Below are 22,162 nucleotides of genomic sequence, written 5' to 3'. Positions count from 1 at the left end.
TAAGAAGAATAGAAGAGTAGAAAATAGAAGAGACAAAAAATATAATAGTTGAAAAAGTAATGATTAGTCTTATAAATAGGACCTATTTGTCATAGAATACACATTTGTAGTTTCCAGAAATTAATTTATAAAGGCATAAAAAATACATTTTGTTTTGTTTTAAATCAGAATTGAGTCCTTTTTAGGTTATATCCTCGTATATCCCAGATTAGTTCGACAGCCATGATAAACACTATGATCCCTACTGCATTTTGACATAAACGCACACACAAGTCTGAGATGAAGCAGCAGAATATACAATTTCCCATCCCACCTTGGCTCCAATGATCCCTCCAGATTAATGCTTATCAAATTTAAAATGAACTCCACAACATAATCCATTTCTCCAGATTAATTCATTGCAATTCCATTGTGCAAGTCAATATTCAATTTATAAAGGATATTTACATAACGGTGATAACCAAGGAAAAACAAAGTCTTAGCAGAATGCCATGTAATGAAGTGAAACAAGAATGATTTTGAGATAAACAATTCAGGAGATCTACCTTACAGAACGGTGGTGTAGGGATTAGAGAAAGCATGCTGCAGCTACAACAGCCTCATTAACCAATGTAAGTGATAAAAATTTGCATGAGTCAATGAGATATATTGAATTTCACATACTATTGATTTTAAAACCTGTAAAGACAAGCAATTAGCAAGAAGCAATGCTGTAAGTTGGACCAAAAGCTATATCGACCTTTGACTTCAAAGAATTAATTCATCATCCTGATGCTCAAAAGAATGAGGAAAAATAAATCCTAAGTCAATTTCAAGGCAAAGAGAATGTCTAGGATACAACTTTTGGCGACATCTCCATAGAAACTCTGCTCCCCAAGTGACTAGGCAACCAAAGATGCAAAATGATCATGTAAAGGACACTTTAAAGCATGATAAGGCAGAAAATTCAGCAACAGTATCAAACTGTACAAATGACAATGCATAGAAGATGTTAAGATCTCATCAAGCTCCAATCAAAACCAGCTAACGAAGTCCACATAGCCAAACTGACAATCCATAATGGAAAGATAGATTTTGAACAGCATTGAACATTACACTAAACAGAGAGACTGAGTTCCAAGAACAGAAGAAATATCAAGTCAAAAGATAAGGTCCAAAATCCATACATCCATAAACAACGAGAAAACTAATAAAGTTGCAGTATTCGAACAACTGTTGCATTGGAAGCCTTTCTTGATATCCGGCGCCGATAGACATTGAAATGCCATGTGATCTTTAAATGACATGAATAACCACGGTCTCAGTATGAAACTAGAACAGAGGGAAGATCAATTAGCAAGAAAATCCAACAACAACAGAAAGTGTAAACCCACAAAAAGATCAGTTCTTAAGATCGAGAATTTCAGCAAATCAATCTATTTCATATATTTTATACCTAGAGTAATCAGTATCCACCCATTGGTCCAGTTGGTGGCCTTGACATAGGACCCTGCACTGCTGCAACTCCCTGGTAAGAAGTGCCACCTCCTCCTTGTTGAGAAACTGGCTGAGTTCCCTGGAAACCTGGAGGGCCTTGGAGCCCTGGTGAACCTTGAAAACCAGAAGCTCCCTGAAACCCAGTAGACCCCTGAAATCCTGGAGGTCCCTGATATGCAACACTTCCCATCCCATAGTTTGGCACCTGTGCCGCCTGCGGGATCACTGAAGAAGGCACAGCCTGTTGGCTCCCCGGGACACCAAATGCAGCAGCAAAAGCAGGGTTCAAAGAAGCAAGCATGGCTGGTGTGACTCCGAAAGCTGCTGGATTCTGCCCAGCTGCTGCCAGAAGAGTGAGCAATGCAGCATTTGGTTGCATTCCCGGAGCATAAGCTTGAGCCCCAGCCATGCCCATAAATCCCTGACCTAACATGGCAGCTTGCTGTGCTAACCCCATATCAGACGTAGTCCCTGCATAACCGGACCCATTGAGAGCTCCTGTGCTGGATGCGACACTTGGCGGTGCCGCAGCATTCTGAAGGGACGCTGCCTTACTCTTGTTATCAGTGGCCCGCTGGCAGTGGAGCAGATGGCCCTCAAAATTCTTGTTTGGCTCTTCGAGGGCCCTCAGCGCGCCATCCACCGTCTTATAGACAAACAGGGCGTAACCTTTCGGCTTCCCGGTGTGTCGATCAAAGCCGATGGGACCCTCCTCGATCTCGCCGTACTGGGAGAAAAAGGCAAGGAGGCGGCCGCCGTCAACGTCGGAATGGACGTTCCCCACATAGATCTTCCTCGAGATGTTGTCCTGATGAGAGGCGGGGCCAGGACTAGGATTAAGGTTTTGGTGGTGCTGCGGGGCGGAGCTGTGATGATGGGAGGACGGCGCGGAGGGGCCGGAGGAGGCCAACTGGCAGGAGGTCATGCGATTATCGATGAGCTTCTGGGGGCGGCGAAGGGCACGCCGAGCGGAGACGCGGTGGCGGAAGAGGACGAAGCCGTAACCCTTGGATCGGCCGCTACCCTTGTCGACGATGACGCGGCAGTCGTCGATGTCACCGTAGCTGCCGAAGGCCGCGCGGAGGCCCTCGGCGGTGGTTTCCCAGCCGAGACCGTGAACGAAGAGCTTGCGGTGTGCAGGATCGAGGTCGGCAACGCGGCGGATCTCCACGAGAGTGGCGGGGTCTGCGGCAGCGGTGGTTCGGAGGATGGCGACAAGCTGGTCCCTCGAGAGCGGCTCCAGCAGCTTCCCCACGTCATCGTCGTCATCGTCCTCGCCGCCTTCCTCTTCGTCAGAGGCCGGGGCCGGGGTATACACGACGGGCTGGTGAGGGGCCTGGGGGAGAAGTTCGCCGGCATGGTTTGGGGCGGCGGAGATGAGGAGCTCATCTTCTTGGTCGACCTTCCGCTTCTTGGTGGCCATCGATGCCAGGTATTGGGTTCGCTAGGGTTTGATCGGCTTTTCAGGGTTTTAGATCTCGGCCCCTTTTGTGGACCTTTTGCCTCCTCTTTGGGCCTTCTTCAAAGGGGGAATTCTTTGGAATCTTACGGGTCACAACCAAGAGCACGAAATTAATTTCCTTAGACATTTCCATGTTTTTTGTTTCTATAAACAAAAAAACAGAAATCAATCTTTGTTTTTCTTTTTGTTTTCTTCCAGATTTACTAAAATGCTTCTGAAAATTTTGGAGGTAAAGAAGAAAAATATTTTTGTTTTTCCTGACCATTGCCATATTTCTAGGAGTCCTCTCATATGGAGGGAATTTAAATTGTTTCTAATATTTTCAAAAATAAGAAACATAAATTATTTTAAATAGGGATTTTAGTGGTCACCATTTTATTATATTTGGAAATCTCTTAGTTATTTCCAACTTCTTTACCTAATTTCAATTAGGTGATAAAAATTGGATGTATTAGAACAATTCAAAATTTTTGATATTTTTTATAAGTACTTTATAAAACCAACAAAAGAGACAAAGTTACTAAATTTGTTTTCTTACAAATTCTTCAGTTTTAAAAAGTAAGAAAACATAAAGCATAAACTATGCAGAAATGTAATCATGGAAGAAAAACCAGCATATTGATTTTTATTTCTAATAACAGAAAATAGAACATTGTCATTGAAGTTTTCAGTAAATTTTTTATGTTGCTTCGAATAGAACATTGGCACCGAGATTTGCGAAATTGAGGAGTTTGATCTGAAGATACTACAACTCCATTAAAATTCACTGCTCCTAAGATTAACGGTGGCACTGGTACTCGAGATGTTCATACAACTAAGTCACAATCCAAGCTAAACACCAATTCTTTGTACCTAAAATAATAACAATATTTGTGGGTGAAGATTGCTAAAACTCAATATACACACATTCATCCTCGGCACATCAACATTTGGCATAAACTAGTGTTAGCTATAACTCTTAGGGCCTTGAAAGTCTTAAAAAAGATAGATTTTTAATATTCTTACATACATTTAACTTTTGCTAAAATAATCTTCTATTATCTCTAATATGGAATTGTTGCTCTTACTGCTACTAAGAGTCAGTAACTTATGGAAGTTTTTGCACCTTCACGTTCTTATAACAAAAACTTAGATATTGATATTTTTATGACTATCTTTTTTTTAATATTTATTTTTTTCAATGCAAATATGCTTCGGATCTTTAAAATGTTATACAACATAGGTTAGATTTAAAGTTGAAGATCTTTAATTTAAGTCTTAGATAATCGATTTAGATCTAGTTGGCCCTCTATATGCATTCACTTTTTTTAGCTTTTGTGGTGGACAATTTAATTTGCCTAAAGCCTCTATCAAAAATTATCCCCTCAGTTATGGTTTTCATGAAGGGGGATTATAGATAAAATTCTATCTTGGATTGGTTTTCTTGTTTTATCTCTTTTTGTATGTCTTTCAATATTTGGTTGATTTTATTGATGTGATCCCGAACCCTAATTGGGAGTTTTGTTGATTGCACGGTTGACTCATTGGGGATTTCTAATTTTGGTGTGGGGATTGAATTTTAAAGTGCTTCGAGAGGCATATGAGCTAAACGAGACTCAACTACTAGGCTTGGAGACGAAATAGATACTAGAATGAGAGCTAGGAATGGTAGTGTGAATGAGACAAGTGGAGCTTGCTGGGTGAACTTAGCTAGTCGGGGAAGGTATGAAACTACATTTTGGATTATTCCGATCAAAACTTGCATTTATAATAACTTGGGTATGCAAGCTTTGATATGAACAATTAAAAGTCATCCAAAGATGTTAGGGTTTATAATATGAGGAGATGAATTCAGATTAGATGACACCGAGTTGCCCCTGACTCAAGATCATTAGTACTAAGGGATTTGGCAAGGGGGTGTTCGATGCTATGGGACTCGACCTGTTCACATTTAGGTCATCAGGATTCGATCGAGATGGGCCTACAAAGTTTGTCGATCTTCTTTCTATTGTCAATCTATTATAGTAAATTTTGATTGTCCGAGCTAGAAGCTAATTCAGATCCAAGATGAACTTATCAAGTTTTTTTCGAATTCTATAAAAACTACATTGGGAGTATTTTTGATAATATCCTTTCAAAGCTTAAGTCATATGACAAGTCAAACTTTGGATATTTAGTGTCTTGAGATATACCTATGCATCTCCTTTTATAGTGGGTGTTTAAGACTATTACGATCACTCATTATATAATTCATGTAATAATAAGAGTATAACTATCATTCTCTTACACCCAAGATTACAACCCATCTCCACATGATATTCATCAGGTATAGCCAACCGACTTCACTCTATAGGTGGTTAACATGACGTTGGATGATTAGCTAGGTGGCTCTGATGTGTTGACAAGATGGCTTTGACATGTCGACCACTTGGAGCCAATTGGTTGATCACATGAAACCATTGTATCTTCTATGCAGCATTGATATGTCGACTACGTGGAGTCAGCTCGTCAACCATGTGACCTCATCAAGTCGTAACCACGTAGAAATAAGTTGCTGAGAAGGAGTCGACGTGTCGGATGCGTGCGTGTCAATCACGCCCATTTTTCTCATAACAATAACTAAAATCCTTGCTATGAAGTTATAAATAATAATGTCAGATCAATCTTTAGATGATACTTATTGCTACTAAAATTGCCCCAGATTCTTTAGCTATGTGATCCAAAAATTCTTCCAAGCTTCAACGCAAGCCCACAAGGCCTAATTGATTTATTTAGATCAATTTAACCTCATAAAATTCACAAACAAAAATCCTCCACCATGATAATGATGTCGAAGTGTTCAAACGAGTAAAAGGCTATTAGGCGAATTGCCTCTGAACCCTTCAAAAGTGTTTGATCCACCAAATAATGTGAAGTGTTTGGCATCCTCGTTAAAACTAAATGGCAAAAGTGTGTGTCTAAGTTAGTGAGTTTTATATTTATCTCTCTAAATTTAAGTTATCATATATTCCTAGAAAAAGAATTACTTTGATCGTTAGCACATTAAAATTGAATTTTACAGTAGTATCGTTCAACAATATTGAGAAACATGAAAGACCAAATAATTATTGAAATTATATAAAATATTTTATAATTTAAAAGATAATGATAATCACAACGCCTAATATTTAATTTAAGCTTATTGAATGGGTAAACGGTTTCTGAGTGAAATAGTAATGATATAGTATTTAATTACGTGATTATCAAATATTTTTAGGATTAAAAGAAAAATAATGAATGCTTTATGGTTTTAAGTGTTGAGTAGTTAAAACGTAATATATATAAAATACTTATATTGTTGAGATGAGAATACTGATGAGATTGATGTATCGAATTATTAGGAAAGATATAATTTTTTTATTTGTTAATAACTAGATATAACTCTGATAGAGGATAATTAGAACAACTCATTAAAATTTTAATCTTTAAGGTGATACATGAGATAATATTTTTTTATTTATATTATGACAATTCCTTTTTGCCCCAGTAGAGTAACTTGAGCTAAATAGGTTAAATTCAAATTAATATAAGGGAAAATTTAGTTTTATTTATTAGATATCAATTATTCTGTCAACTGAGGATGAGTCTTAAAATAGAAAAGATACATAAACCCTTTTCTCATCCATCAACTTAAATCTTTTAGATAAATCTAGTGATAGCAAACTGCATAACAAAGAAAAGTCTTGTTATATATGTTAATCTTTGAGGAAAAAGCTACATATATTTTCCAGTCAGTTCTAGTTTAGTGTTTTTACCGTTGTTGAATCAGAGACCAAAACCTTAGTTTCTTGCGTTCCTGCATGCAGTAGGCACTGCTGAATAAATGGCTCAGCAATGATCCGTTTCTCTGGGAGAAAGCTTCGAAGACTCCTGACATGGAAAAGGTTTGAGTTCCTCTGTAGCTTTGATGGCGGACACTAGTCGAACAGCAAGCTTTTCTTCTTCCTCTACGAGAGAGAGAGAGAGATATTGGAATCCAAATAATGCTTTGGATATCGTGCTCTTTGATGGACAAAAAATTGCGATAAAGTGCGAGAACTGTTTACAGCTTCTGACTTTGTGCTGCGCGTCAAGGCACATCCAAAATGCTAAAGGGGAGTGCCCTTCGTTAGTAGTGGATTCGGTGGCCTATGAAGGCAATGCAATAGTGCAGCCGAGGTGGGAACTCTCTCTCGGCCCTCGAAGAAAAGGCCAGAACTGTGTCAGCCACTACATCTTGATGGTCTTCTGCAATCATAATAGACTAGGAAGCCTCGTTCCTGATGAATGAATGGCTTCCTCCACTAGACATAGTAATCATGCAATATGGGATCTCATCAGAAACAAGAAATAGGAAAGAAAAAGAAAAGCTCAACAGTTTCTATCACCCACAGTATACTCCCCAAATGATACCTAGGATTAGCAGAAGCACAATGTTCTTCTAGTCTCTTTTGCTAGCTTGTTTGCTTTTGCTGAGGTGAAGCTCTAAACTGATGGCCAAAGGGGATTTTCTATGATTCTACAAGGTTCAAAACCTAGCCTATGGATACATCAAGTATGCATCTACAAGTAATATATTCACCTATGCATGTATATATGGATATGATTTTGGTAATACTTAAAATATTGGTCTGATAATGCATGAGACACGCTTACAGAAGTTTGAGATTTCGAAACCTTATCTAATATAATTCTCACATGTTAGTGTCTCTTTACACCATGGTTGGGGAGTCAGCATGGCTAAGTTTGACTCCAGACGCGTAAGGTTGTCCGGTCTAATGCTCGGGTCTCAAGGGCAAGTGTCGACCTTCCCCGAGAGCGATCTTCTCTCTTAGTGGGTGGCCTGCTTCTTCGGACTCCTGCACATAGGTTGAGGTCGGGAGGGGGATTTTCCGACTCGACCCTTCCGAAGCTTAAGTTAGTTTTTTGGTTGAATGAGAGAGAGTAGAGTGCTTGAGTAGAAAAAACCTCCTCCATGTTGGCCAGACAATGAGTTTTTATGCCCACACACGGGGGTCGACTATACCCGACCTCTTAATGGCTGTCGACTTCTTAAGCGGCGAACCCATACCTTTTGCGCTGATACTGATCATCCTACACGGATCGGCATCAAACGGTACCATCCCGATCTCATCGGGGCAGTGTCGTACTCGAGCAATGCCGTTCCGATCTTTGCGGGACGATGTCATACCCGAGCGACGCTATCCCGATCTTTACGGGATGACGTCATACCCGAGCAGCGTCATCCTTATCTTTGTGGGGCGGCGTCGTTTTCGAGCTGTGCCTCTTGCACAACTTTGTACGGAGGATATACGTGTCTTTTGAGTTCGAGGCATTGTGTTGACGTGGTTTGCCATGTTGACTTCGAAGATCTTCGTTAGTGTTGATGTGGTTGTGGATGGCTACCCGAGGGCGTGCTACCAAATTGTGCCATATCATCACCTATGAAAATTAATTCGGAGATAATGCATTAGACCTACTTATCAAAGATTTAAGGCATCATTTTATAATTTTTATACCAAAAACCTTAATTGATAGTAGTGTATAAGACTACTTATCAAAGATTTGATATTGACCATCTCCAATAACATTTTTTATACCTAGAAAATATTGTGTATCAGACCTATTTACTAAAGTACCCAAAGTATCAAATCCTATTAGTTATATGCCTTGAATAATAAATCCTATATATATATATATATATATATATATATATATGCATATATGTAGTCTTTTTTAAGACAGTTTAGTCCATGAGTTAGATGAGAAAGAAATGCTGAAAAGATTTAATCCTTCACACATGGAATAAGCTGATGATAGTTGGTATAATTAGGGCTTGTGGTTGCATATATTTTCTTGCGTCTCAATTTAACATGTTCAGATATGGTTTTAGACAACTGGGATCTTTTTCTGTGTTCCTCTCCATTCTGCAGATCTACACCAAAACATCTCAAAAAGCAGAATGCACTACCCATGCAAAGAATCTTAGTCATTTGGCATTTCTAATATTATCCTCAGATGCCTCTTTACCTGGCTGACCTCCTTTTCCAAGCGACTTTGCTCTTTTGACAGACTAATTTGATATAAGACCCATAGATCTGCGCTAGAAAAGCATGGCAAATGTATCCTTGGTCAAGAAAAAAAAAAGGAACTCATTTAGTCAATCAAAGTGCATTGTTTTGTAGTTAAGCTTGACACAGCAAAGGGACAGCAGTGCAGACATTGCTGTTTAGATTGAATCAGTACCCCACATAGGGCGCACTAACATTTGCTTACACTGCATAATTGGCTAAGAGAACGTTGCTTTGAGCTTATCTTTCTTTAGTCGAGCCTGTGTAGCTTTTTAAAGCTTTTGATCTTTTGACACAGAAGAACAGCAAACCACACTTACGTCGTACGCAATTGATGAAGAGTTTGGATAGAAGGTGGCAGTGACACCACCCGAAAAAGCCAAAGGTGATGGGACAAAAGGCATTTATAGTCTCAATGAAGAAAGAAGTGGTGAGGTATACGGCATCCTTCTAGCTTCAGTTCATAGGGGTGTCACCTACATGGAAAGTTTCTGAAGCGGCTCATGAACTCATCATTAATTGTTTGCATCATGGAATCCGATAGATCTTGATATCCAATGAAGTCCGGGGTTCCATTTATTTCTAGGTAACAATTCTCATCTTGCACAAACATTTTAGGCCTAAACTTTATCTTACTATTTCCCCATCAGTATCAAGTCAACAATCTATGCACCACAAACATTAATCTTTTTGTTATCTTTGTTAGCTTTTGAGAATATTAATTTCTCTGTATCGTTTAAATTTTATCGGATGTTAATTTAAAGGACTAGAAGAATTGAGATAAAGAAAAAAATTCATTATTACATATTTATATAGCTATATAGACTTTCATTCTGAAATCTACATATTTCAAGATGTCACTGATACATACCTTAAAAAAGTGAACTTATACAACTCATCAAAAGTTCCACACCTTAATGGTTGGATTTTGTTAGCCATAAACCGAACTTGTAGACATGCAATGCTCAATCCTAAGTATGGCTTTGAACCCCAAGCATCCAACTTGCTTCTACTTTTAGGCTCATTAAGAGTGTCCTTGATGCATTATGCTCCTTTAAGCTACTGTTATTGCTTAATGCCTATGGGTCAATGGCTGTCAACTACCTTAAAAGGTTAGCCACTATGTATATATCTTAATAGGAAGTGCACATAGAAGAGCTTATCACTTCCATCTTCCATTTAACACCTACCTCTCTTCCCAACTTCCAAATTCGATTGATACTGCCTTCTCTCTCTCTCTCGATCAGACTCGCCATTTCTGAGCAGATCAAAGCGGTTAACACTTTTTCTTTATCGTAATAATTCCATGTTCTTGTCGTTCTATCTTGATTCTTGTTGTTACTTTTCTTACATATGGAGTTCTACAATTATATTTTCGATCATGTCTAATATCCATATGAAATCCTCATGCCTTTTGTGATAATCCGAGTCGATGGTGCCATATATTTGCAAACCAAAGAGAAAGGTAGTACGTGTAGTCTAAATTGTGTACATATCAATATCTTGTCAAGCAGAAAAGGAAAAAAAAGGAGAAAGAAGAACAAAAAGCTTTCTTTCATAAGCTCTAAAGCTATGGTTAGAGGGGGGGAAACAGTTGTTGTTGGAAACCAAGTACCAACAAGAATCACAAGTGTCAAAAAGTCCATTTCCCAACAAAGAGGAAGAAAGGAGAAAAGGAAGGTTGAGCAAAGAAATACATGATCAGAATCTTGTAGTTACTGATAGAAACATAGAGAGTTTTACTTCGTTTACTCTAGTGAAGTTGGACTCTGTGCAAGTGTGCATGTACCATCAGAAGAAATTGGTGTGAGATCTACATCTTATATCCACCAGTAGTAGTGGTAGTCTGCTCCTTGTAAAGAGAGATTAGCAGACTAAAAGCAGATCTATTACTAAGTTTTGTTTCTAAGGAAAAGATTTATACAAAAACTTCTCATCTTTACACTCAAACTAAATCACTCGTATGCCACACACTCTTCAAAGATCAACTTTGTTTTATCGACGGAAATACTTCTATTAAGAGTGGACTTGAAATGATCCAAGCCTTATCAACAGCATGATAAAGCTATCAATTCCCTTCTCTTTTTTTGATTGCTTGAATTATAACTCCGTTTAATGCACGCCCATTGTGTTTCTACAATGAATAGGAAGAAGCAAATTGAACTCGAAAGTATACTTACTGCATTCCCTCTACACTAGCAATAAGCACCACACGTTTGTTTCTGAGAAACGAAGCTTGCACGAAGAAGCTCATCATCCTGGAAACCAAAATACCAAAGTTGGGATGGAGACTAACTATACTAATCCTCCACATATCGAGTGCACTTGTTCATGTAGCATTTAGGAAGGATTAATATATTTAGACTTCTTCATTTTTAACTCGATTTAAGATTATTAGAGTAATCTTACCATGACGCTAGCCATGGCTTGTCTAAGGCTTCTCTGAGTATAATGCTACAAAGCTCAACATTCCATTGGCAGATGGAAAAGAAATGGTGGGATGGGGTGGTGCTTTTCATCTCCAATCAATATGCAACACATTGTTGTGGAAGTGGCAAGATTGCTGTAAAGGTTCCAAGTTATTGCCATGAACTTGGAATCATCACACTATTTTACTCTGTGATAGAAACCATCCACTAAAATTCATCAGAATCCGCCAATTAAATTGGCACAACTAAAGGCTCTCAGCTGTTGTGATGGCTCATTGCTGTCTCAACCTTATAATGTGCCGACGCAGGGTAAGCCCACCAGCGCGTTGAAAACAGCGGTGGCTGACGTCAGACGGGCGCGCAGGTGATGAGCAGTGCCGAGGGAGCAGGATAACGGAACGTCTATCCGCGGGGAAGCTTTCTTCCCTTTCCCGCGACACGCCATTAAAACGACGGTGGACGACAAAGGAGCGGAAGTGGGCTTTGGGAATCTGCTCTTGCGTCTCTTGGTTCGCTTCCTCTGCTTCCTCCGTTTCTCCTCGCTCCTTCTCCCTCTCTCGGATTAAGGCGCAGCGAGAGAGAGGGAATGGCGGCCGCCGGGGTTTCCCAGATCGGGATTGGGCTTAAGGTTTTGCTATCCGTGGTGGAATCCCGGTTTCGCGGGGCTCTGAGGCAGCTCTTGGAGTGATCTCGAGGTCAGATTGTTCCTCTTTTATGACTGAGGATTTTTTTCTGCGATTTCTTGGAGTAATTTTTTAATAAGGAACTCTTGGTAGATTGTCTAACAAAATTTACTGGAAAATTGCCATTTACGAAATAAGAAAATTTAGATCAGGAGGACTTTTTGAATAAAAATTGAAGTATACTAATATGTATCTCATTCTCTGATATGAGATGGTAAATATAAATAGAATAAACCTTTTGATTGCTTTTATGTCACATAATTGGAACATGTTTTGATGTCATAGGTGGCAGTTTTCTTGCTTCTTGTGGTTGTTATGGTTTGAGTACTTCCATATTAATACGGTGGGTACTGGGTAGTATGTACATAAAGCACCCTTTAGCTCTGATATTTTTCGCAACACAAATTGTTCCAGCATCTTTGTTAGGACTTGTGAAGGAAAGTCATGACTCATTTACAGTTATGTACAACCTGGAAGGGAGAAAATTATTATGGTTTTCCCTGATGGAATTGTCTCTATGAAATTAAATAATTTGTAAAACCAAAATCAAATTTGAGAGATGAGGTCCTGTGTGTAAGTCAGATATAGTCAGAACAGGTCTTCTGAGATAGTAGAAAGAAACCATGTGGCTGCATTATATAAAGTAATCAAGTGACTTAGGGATGGTTCTGTTGTGTTCAGGAGCTCTCAATGAGCAGTTTTACAACTTGTTGTAAAGAACCCTACAAAATTTTATTTATGTGCTCGTAGAAATGTGACTTTACTATCTGTTGGCAAATTATTAATTGACATAACAAAACTGAGTTTTGTTAATTAGGTTAAGTTTGACTATAACATTGAAAATGGCACAAACAATGTGGATGCCTAAGCTATTGATTTGGTCATTGGGTTTTACTTAGCTAGTTGTTAAGCCAGACCCAACAAAATCTTTGATATATTCGCTACATAACCATAGCTTCAGAGTCTTATTTTGGAAGCTCATGACAAAAATTTTATCCTGACATATTGAGGTATTTTTGACTTTCTGAGTTACCAAGGTCCATTGCGACTCCTTACTACATGCCATTATGAGATCTATTAAATCCTTGATGCAATTGCACCTTGAACATTTTGTCTGAAGGAAAATATGCTTGAATCAGTAAAATATTTAACTTGTCCATTGCCTTTCCATATAAGTAATCTTCTCCTTTCGGTCTAAACAGTAGAAGCTCTACCTTTCCATTTACAACCTCGAGAAGGATGGGCATATATGAACCAGACCACCATATTGGCATGTGGTGGGAGGACTCCATTAAAACTGATAGCTGTCAGAATATATGTACATCACCAGCAGCGGAAACAGACATGAGACTTGTTTATATGGTAGAGATATATAGCATATCTATGTTTTTTAGTAACTCTGTTTCTAACTGAGTACTACATCTGACTGGATATATTTTGTAGCTAGAGGATATTCCTCACAAGGAACTAACGCAACCAAAGGACCATGACCAGGAAACAAACAAGTCTTCAGATAAGGTATGTAAAATTCTTATTTTTACCCGCATCTCTGTGGCATAGGAACTTTTTGTTCATGCTGCTTTGATTTTTCTATTTGAATAAGAGAGATCTACAACCCTGGCTAGCTCATTCATTTGGAGATGGAACCCTCACTTCATTGACTCATACGTGTAAAAATAGATTCTTTTGATCAAATGATTTTGTTCAATTTAACCACCAGCTTCTGGTAGGGTAAAACCAAGTTCAATTGGCTTGTACTTCAAGAAGGAAAAGTCAGAAGGGCATCAAATATAATGTTGAACTTGGATATCCTGGCCAAGATGAATCCTATTTCAGCTATGACCTTCATCACTATATTCTCATATGCAGGAATAAATCTTTTAGCCGACTTTGATAGAACATATTGATGGTTTTCTCTTTGCTTTGTCCTTTAGTAGTGAATATGCATGTTTTGTTGGTTCCACACTCTAGAAATCCCCCATTCATCATTTACCAGATTGAACCTTCTTTCAGAAAGAAAGGTTTTCTGTTCATTGATATGGTGTCTGCAGCAAAAAGATATTATGTTCACAATAAATCTAATTGATTGAATCAAAATGTGATCTTGACTAATAAGATCAGCACTTACTCCCTATCATATTTCATAATGATCCTTTAGTAATTTCTATGAACTGTTGTGATATATAAATGTTTTTGTTTCCGGAAACTGTTTATGTTCTTCCTACTTCTTGCTAATAAAAATATTTAGTAATATATGTGAAAGGTTTAAGGATCTATGATAAGCAATTGAGAGAAATCATGCAAACGTTTAGGAAGCAAGAAGAGATTTCTGATGATGGTAATAATCAGAGAATATGTCTGTTTGGGTTTAATCCCAGCTTAGTGTCAAGTGAACTTGGGTGGCAATTCTGTGAGTATGGAAGTGAATGAAGATAGCTTAATGACAACAAAGAAAGAACATATATGACTTTCAAGGTAACTTATGTTGTCAGTTCCTTATTAAATGGTGAGAACAAAAGCATGCCTGTTCACATATATAGTCACTGTACTGGAACACCAGAATGGGTAACTTATATTGTTTTCTAATCGCAATTAGTTTATCTAAAGGTTTGGTTTAAATAACCAAGATTTTTGACCTTTAACAAATTATCTTAATGTTTTATCTATCTGGAGTTTCATCCATTTGTGATATGTTAAGATTCTTTGATGCTAGTTATGAGATCACAACAGGGGTTGGATGCTGAGGGATATGAATTTACAAAATTTCTATTATATTAAATTTAATTCACTTAAATTGATGGTTTAGTTATGTTTGAAAATTGCTTGGTACGGAATATACCATAACTTGTTCTTCAATCAACCCATGTTACAAAACTGATGCTTATGTTTGAGAAGTTCATCATTATCTGATCTGTAACTGCAAGACTGCAATAACATCCATGAGCTAAGTTCCAAGTCATAATTAATTAAGACTATCAGAGAATGAATTATATTTTTAATATGTACCTCAAATGCTATAAACTGTTGACACTTGTTGGTTCATACATTCAGGGTTGCCAATTTGATGGTGTAATAGAGGGTTTATGTGCAGGTGCTAAGACGGCTTGCACAGAATCGAGAGGCTGCTCGGAAAAGTCGTTTAAGAAAAAAAGTATCTTACCATGGTAAATTACCATTAACATATAATTTGCTTGATATGCTGGTTGTCTACTACTTGTTTTTGTAGGCTTATGTTCAACAGTTGGAATCAAGTCGTTTAAAATTGTGCCAACTAGAGCAGGAGCTTGAGCAGGTTAGACAGAAGGTATAAATGGTACCTTTTATGATGAACAAGGAAGTTTGTTGTTGTGCATATATAAGCTAACCGAAAATCTGGTGCTGAACTGTAGGGTATTTACATTGGTGGGCGTTTGGGAGAGAGAACTCTTGGGTTGTCAGGAAGTGTTAATTCAGGTACAAGTGTTCATTTCATTCTATGTAATTTCTGAAGCATATATGTTAACAGCGTTGATGTTGAAATATCATGGGAAAGAAGAACAAGCTATGTTTTATCTTGCAATCGTTTTAGAATCCTTTCTGCACTATTTTGATAAAGCCAGACCTTTACTGCTAAAATTGCACTAAACCTTTTGGCGCTTGATGGAACAACTCTCATTATGCAATTGTACTATAAGCCGTAATGCATACAAATAGTGTTGCATTCTACCATCCGTGCAGGTTGAATTGAGTGAAGCATTTCTTTCTTAGTTTCTATATCATATATTTTGTTCGGTAACATCATTGTGGCTTCACTTTTACTCTGTAAATGTCTCAACCCCTCTTTCCAAACATTTAGCTATCTGCTAGCCCTTCATGGACTTGTGTCTCTAAATCCATTCTGAAAATGTCGACTGTAATGTACAAATATGTGCAGGAAATTTCAAGTTCAGTTGTAGTATCTCATATCAGATGTTTTGCCCTGATATTAACTGAGTGAAAAATGACAATAATTTTTACCTACACAGGAAAAGTGTTTGGAATTGGAAAATGGGTCTAGCTGGTTTTACATGCCTCTTTTAATTTTTTCCATGGATTATTATTTGATGTAAGGTCAAGATGTCAGCTCCTTATGCACCTAAAGGCCTTTGTTGGTGGCATCTTTCAGGGATTGCTGCTTTTGAAATGCAATATGGACACTGGGTTGAAAAACAGAATCAGCAAACTTGTCAACTAAGAGCTGCACTACAAGCACATGCATCTGACTTTGAGCTTCACATGCTTGTAAAGAGTGGAATAAGACACTATGACAATCTTTTCCGAATAAAAGCAATCACAGCAAAGTCTGATGTCTTCTATCTCATGTCTGGCATGTGGCGAACACCCACAGAAAGGTTTTTTCTTTGGATCGGTGGATTTAGGCCCTCAAAGCTTTTAAAGGTGATTAAATCTTGTTTTATGAATTTTAATATCTTTTTCAGTTTGCACATGCAAGTGCGGCTCAATTTGCCACCTGCATGTCATGCTGGCTTCCAAGGGCATGCTAACACAGAATTGGACTATAGAAAGCCTATGACAATCTAAAGGTGAATTAAATCTTGTTCATAAATTTTAGTATCTTATAAAGACTGCACATGCAAGCACTGCTCAATGTGCTACCTGCACTTGTCATGCTGGCATGCAAGGGTATGCTACCACAGCATTGGACTTTAGAAAGCCTACGACAATGTAGAGAGGGTTTGCATATTCCATGTCAGCATGTCACGCAGCCAGCATGGGGTTTCTTGCCAATGTCATATGTTACTTAGTGGTAGTTTCTTTTTTTCTTTTCTTTTCCTTGACTTTATGGAAAGCCATCTCACTATTCTTACAGATTCTTGGAGTAAGATATGAATAAAAGGTACTTCTAATATTACTTATATTTCTCATTGTTGGTTCACAGGTGCTCTCCTCACAGCTAAACCCTTTGACAGAGCAACAAATGAGGGCTGTCACTGGCCTGCAACAATGTTCACAACAGGCTGAAGATGCACTTTCCCAAGGATTGGATAAACTTCAGCAAACTCTGTCTGAAACTCTAGCATGTGACCCCTTTGGCACATTTGGTGCGAAAAACTACATGGGACAAATGGCAATTGCCATGACAAAGTTGGAAGCTCTTGTAAGCTTTGTCAACCAGGTGACATACAAGTTCTGTCGACACAATCAGTTTATCCTGTATATTTTTTTTCCTTTTCTGCTGTTGCCTCTGTTTCTGGTACTGTTCTAGTGTTTTCCTTATTATTTTGTTTTCCTTATGATTTGTGTCAGTATAGTGCTTAAGAATTTTTTGATAATAACAGTTTAATTATATTAAGAGAACGATTACCAGGTTGGTAATAGTATGAATGCATCTATGGCATATATCTACACTTAGTTTCTGCTTTAGCCTTCTCTATCTGGATGCTTTTTAATTGTGAACTCATTCACTAAAATCCATATGTTAGGTATGTCTCTTGCTTCTTTAAGATCTCAAAGCAATATGCTTAGTGATTCACTGGAAAATGGGAAACCATTAGGCACTGGTTATAGTAATTGTACATTTTCAAAGAGTCAATTTCTAATTGGTAACATTGTTGAAACACCACAATTTTGGTGTTGTACAAAATTGGTTTAATGGTATACAATATACCAGCATAGTAATTGTACCAGTCCATATTTACATATTAATTTTGATATCCATTATTGGTGTACCTAGATGTACCATGTTATACCGGTGGGATAAGATGTTGGTAGTGGTACAGCTATTTGGAACCTGGACTTGCAAGAACTAGGACTCGTTAGAAAGTTTAACATATAAACATTAAATACTAATTCTTAGTTTCTCAACAGGATAATATCTGTAATTTTTGCTTGGTACAACTTGGTTTTGTGTTATGAAGCTTCTTTTTTTTTTATGTAATGTTGTATTACCATTTTAGTGTCTTAAAAATATGGAACAGTATTATTATTATTATTATTTTTAGTAATATGTTTAGTTGCCAAAATTTGAACTTAATGAAAGATTTCAAGAGGAAGAACTTAAAAGAGTCGATAGAGAAGTAGGGTTCGTAATTTCATATCGTATTAACGTATCGAGCTTTGTTTGATATGGTACGATATAGATGTACTGAGTGATACAGGGCATATTGAATAATATATATATATATATATATATATATATATATGTGTGTGTGTGTGTGTGTGTATACACATATATATATATATATACATATAATATAAAAAAATTAAAAAGAGGTGATGTCACCCCCCTCTTCTCCTCGTCGCCTTAGACGAGGAGAAGGCCACAACGTCTTCTCATTTGAGGTGATGAGGAGAAGAGGACGTCCTCATCTACGACGTTCGGTGAGGGAGGGTGGCGACGAATCGGAATCATCGAGGGAGGGCAACACCAAATCGGGACGTAAGGTTCTCTCTCTTCTTCTCCCTTTTTCTCTTTCTTTTTTCTTCTCTCTCGCTATAGCCAGGCTAATACCGCCTAATAGCAGGCGGTGACAGTCAAAATCAACTGATACCAACCTGTTTTAGGATATAAAGAGACGGAAACAGCCCCAATCAACGATACCGCTAGGTAGTGGGCGGTCCGCATACTAATATGCTGGTGGATCAATACGTACCACCCGTACCTAGTGATTATAAGTTGGTAATGATGCTAAAGAGTATAAAATTCTTTTCAAAAGTTCTAAAAGGACATAAAAGATAAACATTGACTACTAATTCTTGGTTTCTCAAGAGGATAGTATATGTAATTTTTGCTTGGCACAACTTGGTTTGTGTTATGAAGCTTCTTTTTTTCCTATAATGTTGTATTACCATTTTGGTGTCTTCAAATAAGGAACGGTATCGTTATATTTTTCTAATAATATGTTTAGTTGTCAAAAATTTGAACTTAATGAAAGATTCTAAGAGGAAGGACTCAGAAGAATGAATATAGAGAAGGTTGTTGGATGGTTGTGGGGAGTGTAGAATTCTTTTCAGAAGTTCCGAAAGGACATAAAAGATATCTATTCCTTATTTTGAAAAACATATAAATATTGACTACTAATTTTTAGTTTCTCAAGAGAATAGTATATGAAATTTTTGCTTGGTACAACTTGGTTTATGTTATGAAGCTTTTTTTTTCTGGTAATGTTGTATTACCATTTTGTTGTCTTCAAAATAAGAAACAGTATCATTATTTTTTTATATGTTTAGTTGTCAAAATTTCAACTTAATGAAAGATTCTAAGAGGAAGGACTCAATTGTTGGATGATTGTAGGGCAACTAGTGATTATAAGTTAGTAATGATGCTGAAGTTTGTAAAATTCTTTTCAGGAATTCTGAAAGAACATAAAAGATATCTATTCGGAAGATTTTGACCAACAAAATGAAAACAAATGGAGCTCACATTTTTCTGCACTAGTTTTTAAACCAAACAAGTTCTAGAAAGTTTGTTGTTTATATCCTCATTTATTTTTCAACAAGTTCCCTGTTATACATTAATAGACCTAGTTGAATGGATGATAATGCTATACATCAGATATTACTCTTCCAATGGTTGAAAAATTAGAAAATATCAAGGTTTATGTATTTAAGTTATTCAGAATCATAAAAACTCTACGACAACATATTTCTTTTTAGTAAATAATTCACTGACAGGTCTCTTCCATAAGTCACTGATAGCTACTTCTCTTCTGTTTATCATGATGGATAGATACGATTTATTTGTTTCATGACATGATTATTTATTTCAAAACTAAAATAAAAGGAAATAAATGGCTAACACAAGATTTCACCCTGAGAGGATCTCGAGTTCATCAAAGAAGGTCTCTTTCTTCGAGGCCCTTTTAGCATGAAACTTCCAATTAGGAAGGTCTTTGGAAACCATAAGCAACAACCTATAGTACTTTGAATAATTGTCTTATTAAACTGTTTCTCGAGCACTCTGCACTTATGTGTTTGATCATGGGAAGGACCTCTTAAGTTGCATCATCATCAACTATTTCTGTCTTTTTTCCTTCTTCGTTAGGCCTCGATAAATATCGTCTTGATCCTATATCTTTCTATATGGTTGATAAAGTTATCATCTAATTAAGATACTTAAAATTGGTTATGAAAGACTACTCGTGTTGGGATGCATCCGTAAGTTAACTATCATTTTCTACTTGAGTTTGCATTACTTGGTATATATAAAGTCACAGACTTCTTTTACATTTCACTCTCTTGATAGGACATGTGATGCATATCATCAGCAGTTATGCATAATGCAAATAATAAATATAGTATTAATTCTAATGTCAACAGTAGGTCTCTCGTTATTCCTTTCATAATATATACTTTTATCAAATGTTCATTTACACCAACAAAAATTAGTATATGACAATTTACTCTATCTTGCTTCGAATTTGCTACTGCATATTCGTCTAATTGTGAAATCATCCTTGACTTAATTTTTTGAAACAGGCGGATCACCTTCGACAACAGGCCTTGCAGCAAATGTACAACATCCTCACAACTCGCCAATCAGCACGAGGGTTGCTTGCCTTGGGTGACTACTTCCAATGCCTTCGCACGCTTAGTTCCCTATGGGCAACTCGTCCTCCCTCATGAACCAGCTTAGAAATCTTTGGAGGAGGCACTATGACAACTTGATGTTCAAATACCGAAGACCAAGTCAGCTAGCCAAGGGAATGAGCATCGACAAGATGGCTACCAGCATCCATCTGGAGCAATTTTACGAATAGCTTAACCGCTCAAATTCTAAAGGTTAGCTGCTGGTGGAGATGATCTATAGATATCTGTTGAAGTTCCATAGCCAACAACAAAGCTGCATTTGCTAGTCTGTTTATCGTATTGGAATCAAATAGATAAAAGAATGTTAGAGATTTATTTATAATTCAAGGACTAAGAGCTGAATTCATGGTGTAGTGTTCATATGTTATTTACATAACTTGGATTGCGGATGATCAACTAAGAAACCGATGTAATGTTGAAGTTAAAAGGTTGAGCACTACTATTTCTATACGGAACTCAAAGACAGTTGTATAATCTGATTACGATGTTGCTATAGGATGTTGATGAGAATTTGGAAGGTAGCAATGTCAACAGGAGATTATTGTGTTGTAGATGCATTGATTACTCTGTCTCACTGGAAGTTGAGAAAACACTCACTGAAAGTTGAGTAAACAAATTCATTCTTCTGTCACATGTAAAACGGAATGTTAGAAATTATGATGAGAAAATATTTTAAACCGTAAAACAAAAACAAAATAGAAGATTACGGGATTTGAACCCGACATGAATCGAACATGCAACCTTCTAATCTCGAGTCAGATTCACTACCATTGCATGATTCATGGTACATTTAAGACCATTGCATTGCAGATGCTACTAAACACACGAAAAAAATATAGCTTCCAACTTTTAACTGTTCTTTCAAATCCTGATGATCGAGACACGATGGAAGAACTTTGTATTAGATGATTTGTAAGTAAATTTTATTTCTGGTTGGCTGCGTTTCTCCTTCTAATTTATTTTTCCACATAATTTATGCTCTGCTGTTGGTTGTGCCTAATAGGTTCTTGAAGTTATGCTTCTCTTTAGTTCGTGGCTGTTAAGTTTGTCACTGGAGTTTTGTAGTGAGGACTTAATAGATATGCAGGCTTAAATCATTTTTCTCTAGTATCTCTTACAATGTTTCTAAACAACAAATTGAAAGCTTTTCATATAGTAATAGGATCTTGCCAAATCATTGAGTAAATAAATCATAAAATCAAACCTTAGAATGAGATTGCAAATTATTGTAACAAAACCTATGATGCTAGATTTATTGAGAAAGTCATTCGATATGTATTGTAAAGGAGACTTTTGGATCCACAGATTGATTAGATATTTTTTTAGCATAAAAATTTGATGTTACATGATTATTTTGGCTTAATATCCGAGGCTTTTCTATCATCAAATGCCGACTAAGATATGTATAGACTTATTTATTATTTTTAGGGGAGTCAAAAGAACTCTTCTTTCTTGCCTATTGTTAATTGATCTTTT

The 22,162-nt window shown here is 37.1% G+C and overlaps 2 protein-coding genes across 10 annotated transcripts; one reads left to right on the top strand and one right to left on the bottom strand.

Annotated features, from left to right (window-relative positions):
- Positions 1-1,038: 1,038 nt before the first annotated feature.
- On the bottom strand, positions 1,039-2,969 carry LOC135625556 (UBP1-associated protein 2B-like). The gene is made up of 2 exons (XM_065130508.1): positions 1,436-2,969; positions 1,039-1,311 (listed from the first exon to the last, which is right to left on the bottom strand). Exon 1 carries the CDS (start codon positions 2,897-2,899, stop codon positions 1,445-1,447), a length of 1,455 nt encoding a protein of 484 aa, XP_064986580.1. The 5' UTR covers positions 2,900-2,969; the 3' UTR covers positions 1,039-1,311; positions 1,436-1,444.
- A 7,207-nt stretch (positions 2,970-10,176) lies between these two features.
- LOC135625555 (transcription factor TGAL6-like) lies at positions 10,177-21,162 on the top strand. 9 transcript variants are annotated; one of them, XM_065130501.1, is made up of 9 exons: positions 10,177-10,281; positions 13,321-13,480; positions 13,562-13,636; positions 15,210-15,269; positions 15,345-15,422; positions 15,508-15,571; positions 16,239-16,534; positions 17,037-17,311; positions 20,576-21,162. In XM_065130501.1, exons 2-9 carry the CDS (start codon positions 13,358-13,360, stop codon positions 20,730-20,732), a joined length of 1,128 nt encoding a protein of 375 aa, XP_064986573.1. In that variant the 5' UTR covers positions 10,177-10,281; positions 13,321-13,357; the 3' UTR covers positions 20,733-21,162. The 9 variants fall into 9 exon arrangements, with proteins under 9 accessions (XP_064986573.1, XP_064986574.1, XP_064986572.1 ...); XM_065130502.1 differs by lacking the exon at positions 10,177-10,281 and adding an exon at positions 11,760-12,130 and having other exon boundaries at positions 15,345-15,410; XM_065130500.1 differs by lacking the exon at positions 10,177-10,281 and adding an exon at positions 11,764-12,130 and having other exon boundaries at positions 13,324-13,480.
- The last annotated feature ends 1,000 nt before the right edge of the window (positions 21,163-22,162 follow it).

This window comes from Musa acuminata, chromosome BXJ2-10, assembly GCF_036884655.1.
Source record: "Musa acuminata AAA Group cultivar baxijiao chromosome BXJ2-10, Cavendish_Baxijiao_AAA, whole genome shotgun sequence".
Classification (NCBI taxonomy): Eukaryota; Viridiplantae; Streptophyta; class Magnoliopsida; order Zingiberales; family Musaceae; genus Musa; species Musa acuminata.
Note: the sequence above shows the minus strand (reverse complement) of the source record. Positions and strands in the feature narration are given on the sequence as shown.

Coding starts and splice junctions, on each gene's coding strand:
- LOC135625555 (XM_065130501.1), top strand. CDS start 13,358: ATGGGCATATATGAACCAGACCACCATATTGGCATGTGGTGGGAGGAC. Junction 13,481..13,561: donor ACATGAGACTTGTTTATATG/GTAGAGATATAT, acceptor TATATTTTGTAG/CTAGAGGATATTCCTCACAA. Junction 15,270..15,344: donor AAAGTCGTTTAAGAAAAAAA/GTATCTTACCAT, acceptor TTGTTTTTGTAG/GCTTATGTTCAACAGTTGGA.
- LOC135625556 (XM_065130508.1), bottom strand. CDS start 2,899: ATGGCCACCAAGAAGCGGAAGGTCGACCAAGAAGATGAGCTCCTCATC.